This window comes from Phaseolus vulgaris, chromosome 2 (genome assembly GCF_051622355.1).
Source record: "Phaseolus vulgaris cultivar YP4 chromosome 2, ASM5162235v1, whole genome shotgun sequence".
Lineage (NCBI taxonomy): Eukaryota > Viridiplantae > Streptophyta > Magnoliopsida > Fabales > Fabaceae > Phaseolus > Phaseolus vulgaris.
Genome location: NC_143499.1, coordinates 20,335,247 through 20,351,074, shown reverse-complemented (window position 1 = coordinate 20,351,074; position 15,828 = coordinate 20,335,247). Strand labels below are relative to the sequence as shown.

General features: G+C 32.9%; 2 protein-coding genes across 2 annotated transcripts; one reads left to right on the top strand and one right to left on the bottom strand.

The window, feature by feature from the left end:
- Window positions 1–826: 826 nt before the first annotated feature.
- Window positions 827–6,778, bottom strand: LOC137810860 (alpha/beta-Hydrolases superfamily protein). Its single transcript, XM_068612326.1, has 11 exons — window positions 6,308–6,778; window positions 5,390–5,481; window positions 5,183–5,301; window positions 4,450–4,585; window positions 4,243–4,294; window positions 3,740–3,840; window positions 2,954–3,136; window positions 2,278–2,435; window positions 2,102–2,156; window positions 1,601–1,654; window positions 827–1,443 (listed from the first exon to the last, which is right to left on the bottom strand). The coding sequence occupies exons 1-11, from the start codon at window positions 6,552–6,554 to the stop codon at window positions 1,033–1,035; spliced, it is 1,608 nt and encodes a 535-aa protein (XP_068468427.1). The 5' UTR covers window positions 6,555–6,778; the 3' UTR covers window positions 827–1,032.
- Window positions 6,779–7,767: 989 nt separating this feature from the next.
- CYTC6A (Cytochrome c) lies at window positions 7,768–13,351 on the top strand. The gene is made up of 6 exons (XM_068612328.2): window positions 7,768–7,943; window positions 8,058–8,181; window positions 12,276–12,373; window positions 12,467–12,498; window positions 12,751–12,814; window positions 13,096–13,351. The coding sequence occupies exons 1-6, from the start codon at window positions 7,884–7,886 to the stop codon at window positions 13,234–13,236; spliced, it is 519 nt and encodes a 172-aa protein (XP_068468429.2). The 5' UTR covers window positions 7,768–7,883; the 3' UTR covers window positions 13,237–13,351.
- The last annotated feature ends 2,477 nt before the right edge of the window (window positions 13,352–15,828 follow it).

The following is a 15,828-nucleotide window of genomic DNA, read 5'->3' as shown; positions in this document are numbered from 1 at the left end:
TTATTCATTATTTCAATGTATAAATATAAATTTTATTTCATATTCTATTTTTATATAGTAAATATTAAAAATTTATCAATAACCTTATTAATTTTTCTTTTTAACTTTTTTAAAAACTTGTGCGGCGTGACTCGCCAGCCCGGAGCTACGTGGGACAAGCCAAATACATCTCACATGTGGGACTCTCAAAGTAAGGTGGGATAGTATGCATTGTCTTATCACTACTATAATCTGTATTTGATTTTTTAAAGAAAAAAAAATAAGGACATCAATGTTAATAAATAAAATTTTTCATATTTATTAATATTTGTGGACTATTTGTATTTAAATTTTTTAAAGAATTTTTTTTTTAATTAAAGACTTCAATCTTAAATAAATCAGTTTTTTCATATTTGTTATTAATACTTATGCGACCAACTCTTATATATTTGTTTAAGTTTTTAGTATTTTAATTGTGTTGACTATATTTTATCTTATCATGATTTATGACTACAAATAAATTTTTTATTTTTATCTGTATATATTTACATGGAAATACATACATATATATGTGTGATAGTTTTACTTTTTTGTAAGACCAGTTTTTAAGAAAATTATTTGCATTAATGTTCATAAACTTTCCGTAATGTATATTTTACATTCCTAAATAAATGAAAGATAGCCCCAAGAAATAACACGGTTGCAGGAAATGGGGCTCAGAAAGTTCCTTGCCTTTGCTGGTCCACATTCTCGCTTTCCTCTTCGATGAAATAGTACTTTCCTTGAACAAAATGAAAATACAAACAAACTAGAGAAAAATTATACTAAAAGATAGCAACTTTGTACATAGCATAAATATGGCTTTCATTTCACAACTGATTCATGATATTCACATAGTGTATACAAGAATGTCAGGAAGATGGTATTCATTTTCATACATGAAACGGGGAGGAATATGGCACCGAAATCAAACGAATATATATACAAGAGATGTCAACCATTATGAATTATATATAAGCCCCCGATGTTACACGTACTTCAACAGAATGTGATTCACGAGGCATCAACTGAAACAGCCAAAGCATTCAGTTGAACATGTTTACCCTCACTGCCTGGGTGAATAACGACGGTAGCATGAGCTTCGGAATAAGATTGATTGGGTCCTTCATGTGAAACTGATATGGAGCACATTTTATCGGTTGTATTACTACTTAGGTCATCTTGGTCCTTGGAAATAATTTCCCATTCCTCTTTTAGGCATGCTACATCTACACCATTCTCTTTATACCTCTCAATTTCAAAAGCAGTAGGTAGAATCACAAAATCATTGAGGGGATTGTAAAAGGGGTCAGGAACTCCAGCCTTCAGCCAGTGCTTGATAAGACGGAATACATGTGGCTCACGAAGGATGCCCCGATGTTCGCCTGGCACTCCAACCCTTGCCTCAGCATTAAGACCATCGGCCTGCATTTAGGTTTAATCAAAATATATTTTGGGCTTTAGCTCAAATAATACTAACACTACTGATACATAATTGACACAATGTCAAGAAAACTAAATATAATTAGATTCGACATATCAATTGCACAAGGATTATTTATGTATAGGAAAATAAGCAAACCTTAGCCGACTCTATAGGAACTGTTCCATCACCATCAACACATACACATTTGGCCTGAATTTTAAGAAAGAAGCAAGCATTAACAACCAAAGAAAAGAAAAGTAACCACATGATGAGGAGAAATAATTTACAAAGATTTAGCATAAAGAATGCTCAATTAGAAAATACTTGAACTACATCACACTGGAGAGAAAAGTGAGATAACGTTATGAAGAGAAGAGGTTGTCACATTCCAAGGTCAGACATACCACAACGGCTTCAAAAATAAATTTATTTAAATTTACCAATTCTATTAGCCAATACACTTTATTGAACTAATCAAATGAATACAGACAGCCAAAATGCAGATGGACCCACACTTTTCTTCAGAGTAATAAAAATAATACTGTATTTTAAACCCGGGGAATGGATATTGTGTGCACCATACCATACAACTCGTATTATTCAAGACATAACATGATTCACGAAACACATATTTAACACAATCACAAATGTATTGACCTGGAAATAACGTAGCTGTTGCAGATCTGTAACAGGCCTGTCCCCACTCCCAAAGCTGTAGAATAATAGTTGTGTCAAGCGACGGTTACATGTTTCCAAAAGAATTATAAATATTTACATGCATCCATTTCTACGGTAGCCAATGGTAACATCCAAAGAATTGATAGAGGCATTACCAAACACTATGAGGTGTCTCAAGACTGGTCCCATAAATATTGTAAAATTTAACTTGTGAGGGAAGTTTGGCAGAAGATAGAATCTCCCATGTTTTGTTTGCCCAATTAAGGATATCCAAGTTGAAGGGCAGGGGTATATCCTTGCCATCATAATTAACCTGGATCACAGTTAGAGCTACATATCAATAAACATCCTAGATGACTAGATCGTTAATAGCAACACTGGTACTCCTTAAATGCATTACTGTATTCTAAAGAAATACATTATTACACTGACATCCTTTATGCATTACACGAACACCCTTTATACATTAACCTAACCCTTTTATTGCTTGAAAAAAATTCAGTAAAGTTGTTGTAAACACTAAAAATGTACAAGGGGTGTTAGTGTAATTTACTCAAAAGATTTCCTTAAACTAGGAGAGAATAGAGACCAAGTTAAAGTTCTAATCCAAGTTCATCTCTAGATATGAAAAAGGCAAAGCATCTTTACATCATGATTTCTTCCATTCAAATATTCATTAATCATTATTTGTAAATTTTAATAGTCAAAGGCAAAAAGTGTCTAATGCTCCAAAAATAAATTTTAAACTATAATGTATTCCATTTCATGGAAATTTCATACTCAATTTAACGAAGTTCCATTAATATCCATGCTGTGCAAGTGGTAACTCACAGTGTTATTTACAAGAGCTTGCTTCAAAATCTCAATGCTATCAAACGGTGGATATGACTCCAGAACAACATGTGATTTCCCTTCAGAATCATGTCTCTCACGCCACAGTTCCAGAACAGGAACATGTTGCCAATGAAAATTAGGACAACCTCTCAGTTCATATACGGATGGACATTCAATAAGCTGTGATTGGAACAAACTTCAATAAATAATTTACAATATTGAAGTATCTAAATACCAAAATCAGAAGAGAGAACGAAATTAATCAAAACAAGAAATGCATACAAAAACAACGCAAGATTGCGCTTTTAATAATCTTTTTTCAATAGGGAGCAGCATAAACAACAGAAAGAGAGAACACCATCCAACAACACATACACTTGAAAATCAAAACATCCAGACTATATCAGAAGATCATACAAAAGATGAAAGGCAATCCAGTAATAAAATAACTTCTACAAAACTATAAATAATAACAGAGAAAACTATCATTATATTTTTTCATACCATATTATGTCACATAATTCTTTTTTCTTCTAGTGTAATCATAGTTTTGAAAAGTACAATTGTGAAGTGTGACAAGTAATTAAGCAATTCGGTTATTTGACTTTGATTTCAGGAAGATGTACTCATCACTGCTTTCCAATATCCTCAGAATGGTTAATAAACACTTAATCTATCCACACTTTGGCCAGTGGCCATGGCTGAATGGTAAGGATAAATTGCTGAGACAGTTGATAAACAAATTCAAGGCACAAATCCAGAAGACAAATAACTGATATGTACCAACTGGTGCATGCTCCATTTGGAAATATAAATGTTTTGTTCCCATCCTTCCACAAATGACATTCCATTTAAAAAGGTAGAATTAGTGCTTCCAGGTGCACCTGCAGAACAATGTACCCGTACAACTACACCATTATGCACTTTCCATGGAAAAAACAAAAAAATAAAAAACCTCTAACCAGCTAAAACAATACATATGATATGATACATTGAGGCAATAAAAGAAAATTATTAAATTATACAGAGTCATAAGTTCAAATCATATTTATTTTGGTCACCATCAAGTGAAATGATAATGTGTGATCTATTATGCACTAGTTTTTTCCATTAACTATTTTAGCCCATGAAGAAAATATGGCACTGCCTTATATATTAAACAAGGGAAAACAAATTTCTAATAGACCTGTCATTATAAATTGCATTGAAATGCTAAAAGAATCATTCATCAAATATCCTTAATTATAATTCCATACTTTTGATAAATACAAAATAGAATTACTTACCCTGGAACGGTGCAGCAATTGCAACCCAGTTCTTAACATATTTCTCAAAAATCTGAAGGCAACATAAAAATGTAGTCATGTTTCAGCAGTAGATAAATTCCAAGATTGAAGTGTATAAACCAAATATTGACAGATATAAATGATAAGATTAAACAGAAACAACAAAATAAAATAAAACCGAAATAAGCAGTTTAACAGATGTGTTACATCACTTTGCAGGCACATGAAACATTTCACTAAAAGACCACCCATAGAATGACTTATAATGTTTATCTTCTTCCCCCCAGCGGCATTATAAATTGATTCTAATTTATCAGCCAACCGATCCATTGTTTCCTGCAACCTAAATGAAATAAACACAGCAGTTGTAAGAAAAATTGCTTTCACTTTGCTCAAGTAACTACTTGTTATGTTAGAGAGCTTATCCTTGGGATTGTGGGGAATTAAACCACCAGTAAACCAATAACCAAAAGATACACTGGAGAGACATCAATAAGATTAAATTCCATTTGCATAATTACAGTTCACTTTAGGCTATGCTTATTTATCAAAATTTCGCTTCCTCAGAAAACTGTTCCTTCGAACAAAATAATAACAAAGTATAAAAATAGTGAATTCCTTACAAAGAAATAATTTCATTTTGAAAATGAGATAGAATCGGTTTTTCCATGCAGAAATATGACATTAAATACTCTCATAAAATGTACATATTTGAAAAGTACAGTGTTTGAATTTCTTTTAAAATTCAATGTTATGCAGTCTTATCAATGGTGGAAGGCCAAAATTCTGTCACAGAAACATGGCATAGAAAAATATGGCCCTCCATTCTAACATGGTGACACCCTTTAAGAACATCAACATTATGGATTAGTGATGAGAAAGGAAATGACTCCTCTTTCAAGATTCGTTAAACAACTCCAGCCTTAAACTAATTAGCTACCTGTTGCTTTGGCGAAAATCATATCCAAAGCCAAAAAGTGTCTTCCCCTCTTCAAATCCCCACTTACGCATTTCAAAAATCATGTCATGGAAATAATACACACCCTCACTTCCAATCATCTGCTCAAAAGAAATATATACGATTCATGAATAAATTGATTGAACATCTGCATTGCAACTCAAGCAATTCAGTATAAAGCAGGCGTACCAAGTCAGGGTCCAAAATATCAATTGCATAGAGTCCGTGCCTATCTTCCGGAATTGTGATTGTTGAATTTGGATCCATGGACTCAGTTTTTCCTGGTTTCAATGAAAAATATTCTTCATGTTCAGATCACCAAATTCAAAGTTTCTCATAGCACACTTTTCAGCGAAAAACACATTATTTCAGTAAAGAAATAAATAAACTGGACAGGCACGGAAGGTTGGATACGCACAGGCGTTAAACAGATAAGAGTACACATTGGGGCCATTTCGAAGAGCTTCTGCAGTGCTTATTTGGAGTTATCATATAAAAACTCAAGCTTAAAATTGAAGGTTAACAAAGTAGCTCAAAATTTAGTTAAGCTTTTGAAAGTGGCTCCAAGCTTTTTACTTAGCTTTAATTTGCACATCAAATTCGTGAGGCAAGTGACATTTTCATGTCAATAACATAAAAATATAACTCAGAAGCTACTATTTCTAGCTTTTGTTTGATGCCAATCAAATACTGCTACATATTAAACCAAACATATGGTCAACTAGTTTCAAAGGGAAGCTTCAAAAGGCATAAGCTCTCACTGTAATAACTCTTATCAAACAAACACTTAAATAAAATGTTTATCCACATACGTCCTTGCTCAATCATACAATTTCTTGACTCCCTTTCTAACTGTGGTCATTAATTAATTATTGGAAAGGGAGAAAAAAAAGAAGCAAAGCACAATTCGGCGTTTTACCACATAAACCTGCAATTTTAATTTTTTTTTTAAAGAAAAACAATAACACATACGCTGATCACATTTAACATTTTTACTTTTCTTTAATCCGGAAACGTCTTTAGATAAATAAGCAACAAGTGCAACTAAACAGCCTCAGTTTCAACTTCCAATGCCCTCAATTATAGTAAAATGAAAATTAGGTCTACCGGTAGAAGGATCATAACGAGACCAAAGCTTGGTCTTCAGCTTGTACTCGGCGCTGAGGAAGCGAACCCAAACGCGTTCCTGGCTCCCGTCGGCGTCGCTAACCGCGTGTAAAATGGAGCCGCCGACACCAGGAACGAGCAAAACGGGGTCGAGATTAGGGTTGACGAAGGCCTCTGGCTGCGGCTTCTTGATCAATTTGAGCCACAGCTCCACGGATTGGAGAATTTCCCCCAACAAGATCGTCATCGGGAATCGCGAGTTAGGGTTTGGAATGGTTGAATGATTTGGGGAAGGTGCTGGTTTCAACGTACAAGGGTTATTTTCTTCACGATAAGTGTTCCAGCACAGCTCTGCGTTGCACGGAAGGTTCAGAGTTTGAAGAAGAAAAACGATAGCGTGGAATTCGAAAACATTACTAATTGCCACTTGTCAGGGTTTATTATGGTTACAACTAATCATGTTCTGAATATAAAAACAATAAAGTTATGGGTACTGTTAATAAGTATATTTTTTTTTAATATCATATTCTCCATCTTAATAAATATTAATATTTTAATTATTTATAATTTTTTTAATTTTAAAATTTATTTTAATATTTTGCATTTTACTTATATTTTCATTAAAGAGATTTTTTTTTATTTTTTTTTATAAATATTAATATTTTAAATTTCAATAACACATTTACTATTTCTTTTTCCATTATACCTTTAACTCTTACATTAATTTTAAATAATTTACACATGTATTTATTGAGTTAAACAGCTGAGTAAAATAAAATAAAAATTACAACTATTTTATTAGAATAAAAGAATTAATTTCTTGAGTTATGTAAAGAAAACCTGAAAAAATATATAAAAGAGATAAGAGAGAATCAATTAAACTAAATTAAAAAAAAATAAGATTAAATTTTATAAAAAACATAAGTCTTAATTAAGTTTCAAATTCTTCTTATATTTAATATTTTTAATTGAATTTTTATTAAAAATATCTTATATTTTTCAATTGAAATTTTTATTAAAATATATCTTATATTTTTCAATTGAATTTTTATTATTTAAATTTTTCTATTAAAAGAGTGACGTGATTGGTAGCTGGTGTCTTGTCTCCTCATCTTACTATTTCCTTATCTCCAGCATCATTAATAAAATATGAACTTTCATAGTTAATATAAAATATTATAATTATATATAACATAAATAACTTTGTGTTTAATTGAAAATGTATTAAATAATAAAGAATTCCGCTATCAGTTATATAAACTGTAATAGATACATGTATATAAAGTAAAACATGACGAGACAATATGGTTCTTATCATCATCCATTAACCAAAAAAATTAAATAATAAAGTTTTAATAGAAAAATATTTTTTTAATAATTAATAGAAACCCAATTCAAAATGTGGAAATTTAGTAATTAAGAAAAAAGATACAAAATATAAGATTAAAAATTTGTAGATCAGCTTAAAAAAAAAACGTGTCATGTAGTGTAGTGAGGATTGGAGTTAAGCAGACTCTCCGACGCTATCCAGTTTCAGTCGCGGGTGGAGGCCTTCTTATACTACGCCACAGACGAAATGAAACTTGCTTCCTTGATTTCTGGTTCCACTGATTACACTCTCCTCCTCTCCATGAAGGTAAAAACACTCTTATCTCTCTCACTTTCATTGTGTGATTTTGAACTGTGTTATGTGTTAAACCAGAAAAAGAAACTCACTAGAACTCTTGGTATTGAATTTTTTTATTAAAAGGACAATGTTATGAGGGAGAAGAAGCCAATTCTTACAAGGGTGAAAGAAGTGACGTTATTCAAGACCTTGGCTCCTCCTCTTGTGGCTGCTTTTCTTGTCTTATCTCCAATTTGCACCACTCCACGTGAGTTCGCATCACTCCTTTCCCCTATAAGGCCTCTGCTTTTTTATTCAAACTGCATTACTACCAAAATGCAACGTCCTCCCTCTTGTTCTATACAGCAACTTTTCAAAATCAATCCTTTTCTTTTCGTGGGCATTAATGCTGAAACAATACAGAAAATAATTTAGATTTCATGGGACTGATTTCTCACAAAGTGAAAAATTGAGAGTTGAATCCCAATTGAAGATGTACAAAGGAGAGTTTCATGTCAATCTAGAACCACATCTTCAAAGCATGATTCTTCTTCAAGGATGAATATATCTAACCTCTTATATCGTTATCCTATTACTGTGTAGGATAAGTGTGTTGATTGTTATGGTAATTAACTTTGAAAGTTATATTGATAATTTTTAGTTTCTGATTAATTGATAGAATAAATACTTTTTACCTTTTAAACTTTATAGCATCTGTAATTTAAACTACAGAAGTTTGTTAGACAGTTCAAAGGGTGTGAACACTATATAAAAGACACCCCTTTGTATAGAATAGTGTTATAACTCTTTTATAGAGTTTTCTGTTTTGTTGGTTTTGTAAACAGAACAGTTGGTGTAAAAAACCTGCTGAGCAAAGTTTGTGTCTTTATAAACCTTTTGATAGGTGCTGTTTTGAATAAGAAATTACATCTATTCTACCAAAAATTAGTTGAGTGCATACCTGAGCTGCCACTGAAGGAGTAAGTCGGTGTAGAGGTGTAGATTTCTGGCACAATGTGGGTGAGTGCAGAGAGAGAGAGAAGTGATTGGGTTACTGAGAAACTTTTATAATATCAACAAGTTGGGGAGATGGAGATGGTGACCAATAAAAAGCTTGAATATTTGGGATATGAATAATATATGTACCTTGTTTCCTTTTCTCAATTCTCTATCATATTCTCTCTCTATCGTTGTTCTCGTTCTTGGTATAATCGAAAGCCACCTAAAGGTTTCCTTTGTCAAAAGCCTAATCGTTTTTCTAAATCTCTTACGAGAGGACCTAGACGCTTGCACACACGATCATTCATTTCAATTGGTATTGATTGAAGCAGACAAAGATGTAGGGCACTGGTGCTGGACCCAAGACTCCCCTGTGGAATTTGGCCATCGAATTGCTTGAATTAGCTCCTTCATACATCCTGGCCAAGGTAAACGCATGTTGTAGAGACTTAGGTCAGAACATTCTTACCATCATCTGGATTTCTTTCTTTAATCCAACAAGGAAGTACCTTAGAATATGATCATCAGATAACTTCAATCTTGTAATGATTGAATTGAACTCTTCAGGATAGGCATCAACCGAAGTCTTTTGTCGTGGACGCAACAACTCAACCATGGAATCATCGCCAATTGCACCAAACCCCATGTTGTCATTGGAGAGGCCATGGGACCCTTCTCCTCGAGATTGAGTAAGTAATTCCTGCATAGTGTCTTTCATAGAAAGAGTCAAGGTTTCCTTCAACGTAGTCGCGAGTTCCATAAACCTAGTATCCATCCTTTGGGAGATTCGATCTTCCATCTCCTTAGCAGCTTGAGCGGAGCGTGTTGAATCTGCCATTGCCATTGAAAGTACGCTGATACCAATTGATATGAATGATCGTGTGTGCAAGCGTCTAGGTCGATTAGGCTTTGGATAAAGGGAACCTGACTTCCGATTATACCAAGAATGAGAACAACGATAGAGAGGATATGATAGAGAATTGAGAAAAGGAAACAAGGTGCATATATCATTCATATCCCAAATAATAGTTCAATACTATATTTATAGAGTGCTAAAGATTACAAATGATAGAGATAAGTTATGCTAATTAAATCCCAACTAAAATAAATGATAAATGATAGAAACTACTAATTAAATCCTAACTAATTAAATCCTAACTAATTAAATCCCAACTAATTAAATCCTAACTAATTAAATCTTAACTAATTAAATCTTAACAACCCAACAATAATATTAATCAAATCCCAGAACTTTAGGATATAGCACACTGTTCAGCAGATTCAGTATCCTTGTGCTAATCAAGATTCTATGGAATTTTCTTCTACTGTTCTTGACATAATACATTTGCATTTTCCATCCTTTGATGGAACCAATTTCTGAGACTAAAGGGCCAAAGCTGAACAATTTTTTGAATTGGAAAATACACCAATTCATCAGCGAGCTAGGTTACTTCTTCTTTCTATGGAAGGCAAATTTTTTGCATGGCAACGCCATTACCTTAAAAACTGATTTCCAGCGTCATTCTTGGATACAAATCTGGAAGGATATGGAAAAGAGATTTGATGATGGAGCCTTTGATGATCCGTGGCTCAATTGGCTAGGTTAAAACAAGGGAGTTCTTTAGTTGACTATTTAGAAAAAATTTGATAACCTCTTAGCTAGAGTTATGGTTTCTGAGGATATTCTTTTAAATCTTTTCCTGTCAGGTCTCAATTTAGAATTGGAAAAATCTGTGCGCCTCCATAAACCTTCTACAATTCAGGAAGCAGTTAGATTGGCAACAGGAAGAGGTGTTCCAAGAGTTGGCCAAGAAAATGCAAGGCATTTCAGAAGCAAATTATAACAAATAGTGGGAGTCTAACAGTGAGATAAAGTTTTATAACAAATAGTGAGGGTGTCTGTTGAAGGATGTACATTTGAAAATAATACAAAACATTATCTTTCTGTGATTTCTTTCCTCTTCCTATGTGCGTGTTATTTCTTCCCAAACAAATTGGTATCAATGGCAAGGTTGATTCGTTAGTTCTCGGGTGTGTTCATGGACTGAAGAACCTGAATTTTGAAACAGGAAGAAATGGTGAGTTTGGACAATGTTGTTTCTAGCACTTTATCAGTGTTTGAAGCAAAGAACTTTGATGAATAGAGGGTGAAGATGATTCGGTTTCGAAGATGTAGGAGAATTGAAGGTGGGATTTCATGAGTTAGGAATAGATGCTACTGCAGAACAGAAGGCAGATTATAAAGAATTCAAGAAACTCATCAATGTGTTGATGTTACTGTTTTCGGAAAAATATCCAAGGCCACTACAACAAAACCAGTGATATTTTTGGTTAAGGCCTATGATTGTGCTGACAAGACAAAGAAAGTCAAGTTTCTGCCTTTCAGAAGACAATGAGTTGCTCTCGATTAATAATCAATAACCTGTTGCAGATTATTTCAACAGAATTCAAATACTGGTGAGTGGAATGAAGTCTTGCAAGGAGGAGCTCTCAGATCAGCAGCAGGTTGTTGACAAGATCTTGAGAACCTTTAATCTGCATTTTTATCATGTTTTGGCAAATGAAGAATCAAAGGACCTTGATTCAATCAGTACTGAAGAATTACAAAATTCACCCCCATGAACAAAGAATCAATGAGTGGAGGAATGCTGAGAAGAGAAGGCACATGAGCAAAAATTACAAGTCTAAAACAGTTTAAAAAATAAAGGGAGATGGAACCACGGAGGGGAAAGGAAAATGGAAAGGAGGAAGATTGAATGAATCAACTAGTGGCCAAGATCAAACTACTCAAGATCAGAGTGATTCGATTCGACCAACAAAAGATGAATTTTTCAAGGACTCATTTACACGAAAATTTTAATCAAGGATCCATCAGCCAACACACTCATATTTCAGAGACCAAATTGAATATTTACTCAGAAAATGTACTGAAGTAGTTTGAGATAAACAAAAATTGGTTGACACACTACTTAATCAGTTAGTAGATTTCCCTCTCGTATATAAGCCATGCTGCGACCGTCTCATTTCATCAACTTCACATCACCGATTCTCAAATTCTCTTTATTCTCATGTGTTGCAAAATGACATAGTTGCTTAACGATCTATGTTCAGAATTCTGATTCGTTGCTAATTGTTAGTGATTAAAAAAGTGAAATATAAACTGAAAAATCATCGCATCTCATCTCATGCTTGCTAAATATTTGTGTGCCCAATTGGCTAAAATCCGTTTACCGTTATTGGACCAACTTAGTTTTTTTCTTCAGCTTTAGCTTGTTTCACTTAAGAACTAGCACGTCTGGACTTGGAAGCTGTTGTAAGGAAATATTTACATGTAATTCACGTTTATTTTATTGTACTCTGCAGTTTCAAGAGCTGAAACCGTAGATATTCAGAGAGGAGCCACATTGTTTCGTCAAGCTTGTATTGGATGTCACGATGCTGGTGGAAACGTAATACAACCGGTGAGCATCCCCTTATGATGCAAGACATCTCCTTGCAGACTCAAATTAATTTGTTCATTGTCCCTTACTCTTTTCCACTATTTTAACTTACAGGGATCAACTCTGTTTACAAAGGATTTACAGAGGTAATAGGAGAAAAACTAAGCACCCTCGTGCTGAATTGCAAATATGATGGAGAAGGAAAGCATTGAATTTTTTTAAATACTTATTTTTGTTGAAACTATTGAGTACCAAGTATTTCATTAGTGAGTTCTTTGGAACATCAACTAATGAGAGAATTTAAAATTCACAATTTTTGGCCTCTAGCAAAAGGTATAGTAGTAACGTTTGACTATTTTTTGATATATCTTTGAAGTTATCCAAATTTTACTCAACAGAAATGGAGTTGATACAGAAGAAGCGATCTATCGTGTCACTTACTATGGCAAAGGACGAATGCCAGTAAGTTATCTTGTGTAGATTTAAAGAATGAAATCATTATACACTTAAGTGTGAGTGCATGCATTCACATGTCTTGGAGGAGTTAATTTAAATCATAAAAATGGTAGATAGAGGGTGAAGTTTAGATTTGGGGTATGTTTCATTTGTTAAAGAAAGCTAAAGAAAAGTGAAACAAGCCAACTCATCCTACTACGCATATATACACAGTTAATATGTTTCACTAGATGCCTTAAGATTTTGTTTTTCATCATTCATAGTTGATGTCTTGCACTTCCTTTCAGGGCTTTGGTAAAGAGTGCATGCCACGGGGACAGTGCACATTTGGAGCTCGTTTGGAGGATGAAGAGATCAAGGTATTGGCTGAGTTTGTCAAGTTACAGGCTGATCAAGGGTGGCCAAGTATAGACACTCAAGAAAAATGATTAAATTTTAAAATATAATTGTTTATTTCTTTCAACTTTTTTTGAAAAGTTTTGAAAACAAATTATTAGTTATTTAATATTAAGCTGAACCAGACATGCTGAGATTCCCATTAAACAACAATGTTTGCATGTGGCACCCATACTACCAAAAATACTCTTTATTCTTTTTAATTTTGAAATGGATAATCTAAGAAGTATTCCTGGATTGGGTATACATTTTAGATTTTATAATTTATAATGAATTTCTTTAAAAAAATATATTTTCAAATTATGGAATCCAAAAGATATTTTCAAATTATAGAATCTGAGATGTAAACAACAAAAAATACATTTTCAGATTGTAAAATTTGGAATGTATTTTTTTAGGGTAATTATATTTTGACACCCCGTTCCAGTTTACACCTATACTAAAATATTAATATTTATAGTAAAAGAAAATTTTAAAAATAAGAAAATGTCTTTAATAAAATATTAGACAAAATGTAAAATGTTAAAATAATTTTTAAAATTAAAAAGTTAAAAATAATTAAAATATTAATATTTAGTGGGGTGTAAAGTGGAGCAATGGGTGTCAAACCATCATTTTCCATTTTTTTAAGGACAAATGGTCTTTTCGCCTGATTTATGGGATGTTTATGGGATGTCAAGAGAAGTTATGGAGGTGTAGGAAGAAACAATCCTTCCATAATACTGAATAACCTCGGGGGTGTTTCTTTTTACACCTCGTTAAATTTCTTCCAGCATCCATCAATCAATAGGTAAAATAAGAAATATGCTCCATGTAATGTGAAATCATTTCGGAAAGTTCGTTCCATAACATACTCTGAAAAATTTATTCTGAAAAACACATTCTGGAGTGTATATAATATCTTTTGAAAAGTTTACTTCTAAAGTTTTGTTCCAGAAAACATTTTCTGAAAATATATTTTATAAATTTCCAGAAAATATATTCCATAAAAATTATGAAAAAATAATTCATAAGTCATTTTTAAGGTAAAACAGTCTTTTCAAATATTAATGAATGAAGGGAGAAGTTTGTTGGGGGTGTAGGAAGAAATACATAATCTCCCAGTACTAAAGCCTACTAAGAAAATTTCATATTCATCTCAAATAACTATTTAGATCACTCCACCGTATATACGGGTGTTATGTATATACATACGCACGACGGGGTTATTCTATTCACAAAAGCTATTAAATTAAATACTAAAAATAAACATTAAACTAATTTAACAACATAACGAAAACTAGTTTCTATATTTCAACTAAAATACATAATAAAATTATGTGTATAAACTGAAATACATAACAAAAATTGACTTTTGTTGTATAGTTAACTAACAAAAGAATGCTTGGACCCACAACAATTGATGAAAACTATTGTGTTAAATGTATGTGAAGAGAAAAAAAATTAGCACGTGAGAGTAAGTCAACTTCATTCCTTGGTCATGTATTACAAAATAGTGCGAAATTTAAATGGAAATGGGTTTGGAAATGGCGCCTAGAATGAGCTCACAAGGCAAGCATGACAAGGTGTGTTCCATGTGACTCTTTTAGGTTTAAATGATCGACCTAGGTTAATTAGGAGCTTTCTAGAAATCCTAATTTAATATATGTTGTTTTTTAGATGCCTAAATCCAACCTTAATTACAATTAAGAAAAATTAAAAGTAAAATTCCTATTATACTTTTGACAAAAATAAATTCTACTCTACACTAGGTTTATGGGATTTTTTGAACATGAATAGGAAAATTTTTCTGCCATCAGTACAGATTCTCAGCCTTCTTGAATCTTCCTTGCCATTGACCTAGTTGTTGGCCTGAACTTGGGCCTGAGCTTGGCCTTCTTCTATCATCCCCTCCCTCTTGAAGAGGATTTGTCCTTAAATCACATGTTTCTGCCTCTTCATCTTCAGTACCTGCAAAAGGTGTTAGATCCATAACATTGAAGGTATTATGTACTCCATATTCCTCTGACAGATCAAGTTGATAAGCATTATTATTGATTCTTTTGAGGACTTGGAAAGGACCATCTCCCTGGGGACTAAGTTTGGATTTCCTCTTATTTGGGAATCTATCCTTCCTAAGGTGAAGCCAAACCCAATCTTCTTCCTAAAAAAATATCTTTATCTTCCCCTTATTGCTATGTTTCATGTATTTTATATGTTTGTTGTTGTATTTGGTTCTTAATCCTCTCATGCATTTTCTTTACAAATTCAACTTTTGTTACTCCTTCCTTATGCACAAATTCTTGCTAATTAGGTAAAGGTAACAAATTCAAAGGAGTAAGAGGATTAAATCCATACACAACCTCAAATGCAGAAATATTAGTAGTTTTATGGACTACCTTATTATATGCAAACTCAATATGAGGAAGGTACCCATCCCAAGATTTGTGGTTGCCTCTTTTGATTGACCTAAGCATAGTGGAAAGAGATCTATTTACTACATTAGTTTGCCCACCCGTTTGAGAATGACAAGAAGTTGAGAAATTCAACTTAGTTCCTCCCAAAAGAGTTATCTAGAAATGACCCACAAATTTAGGATCTCTATCCGAAACTATGGTCTTAGGTAAACCATGTAGTCTTACTAC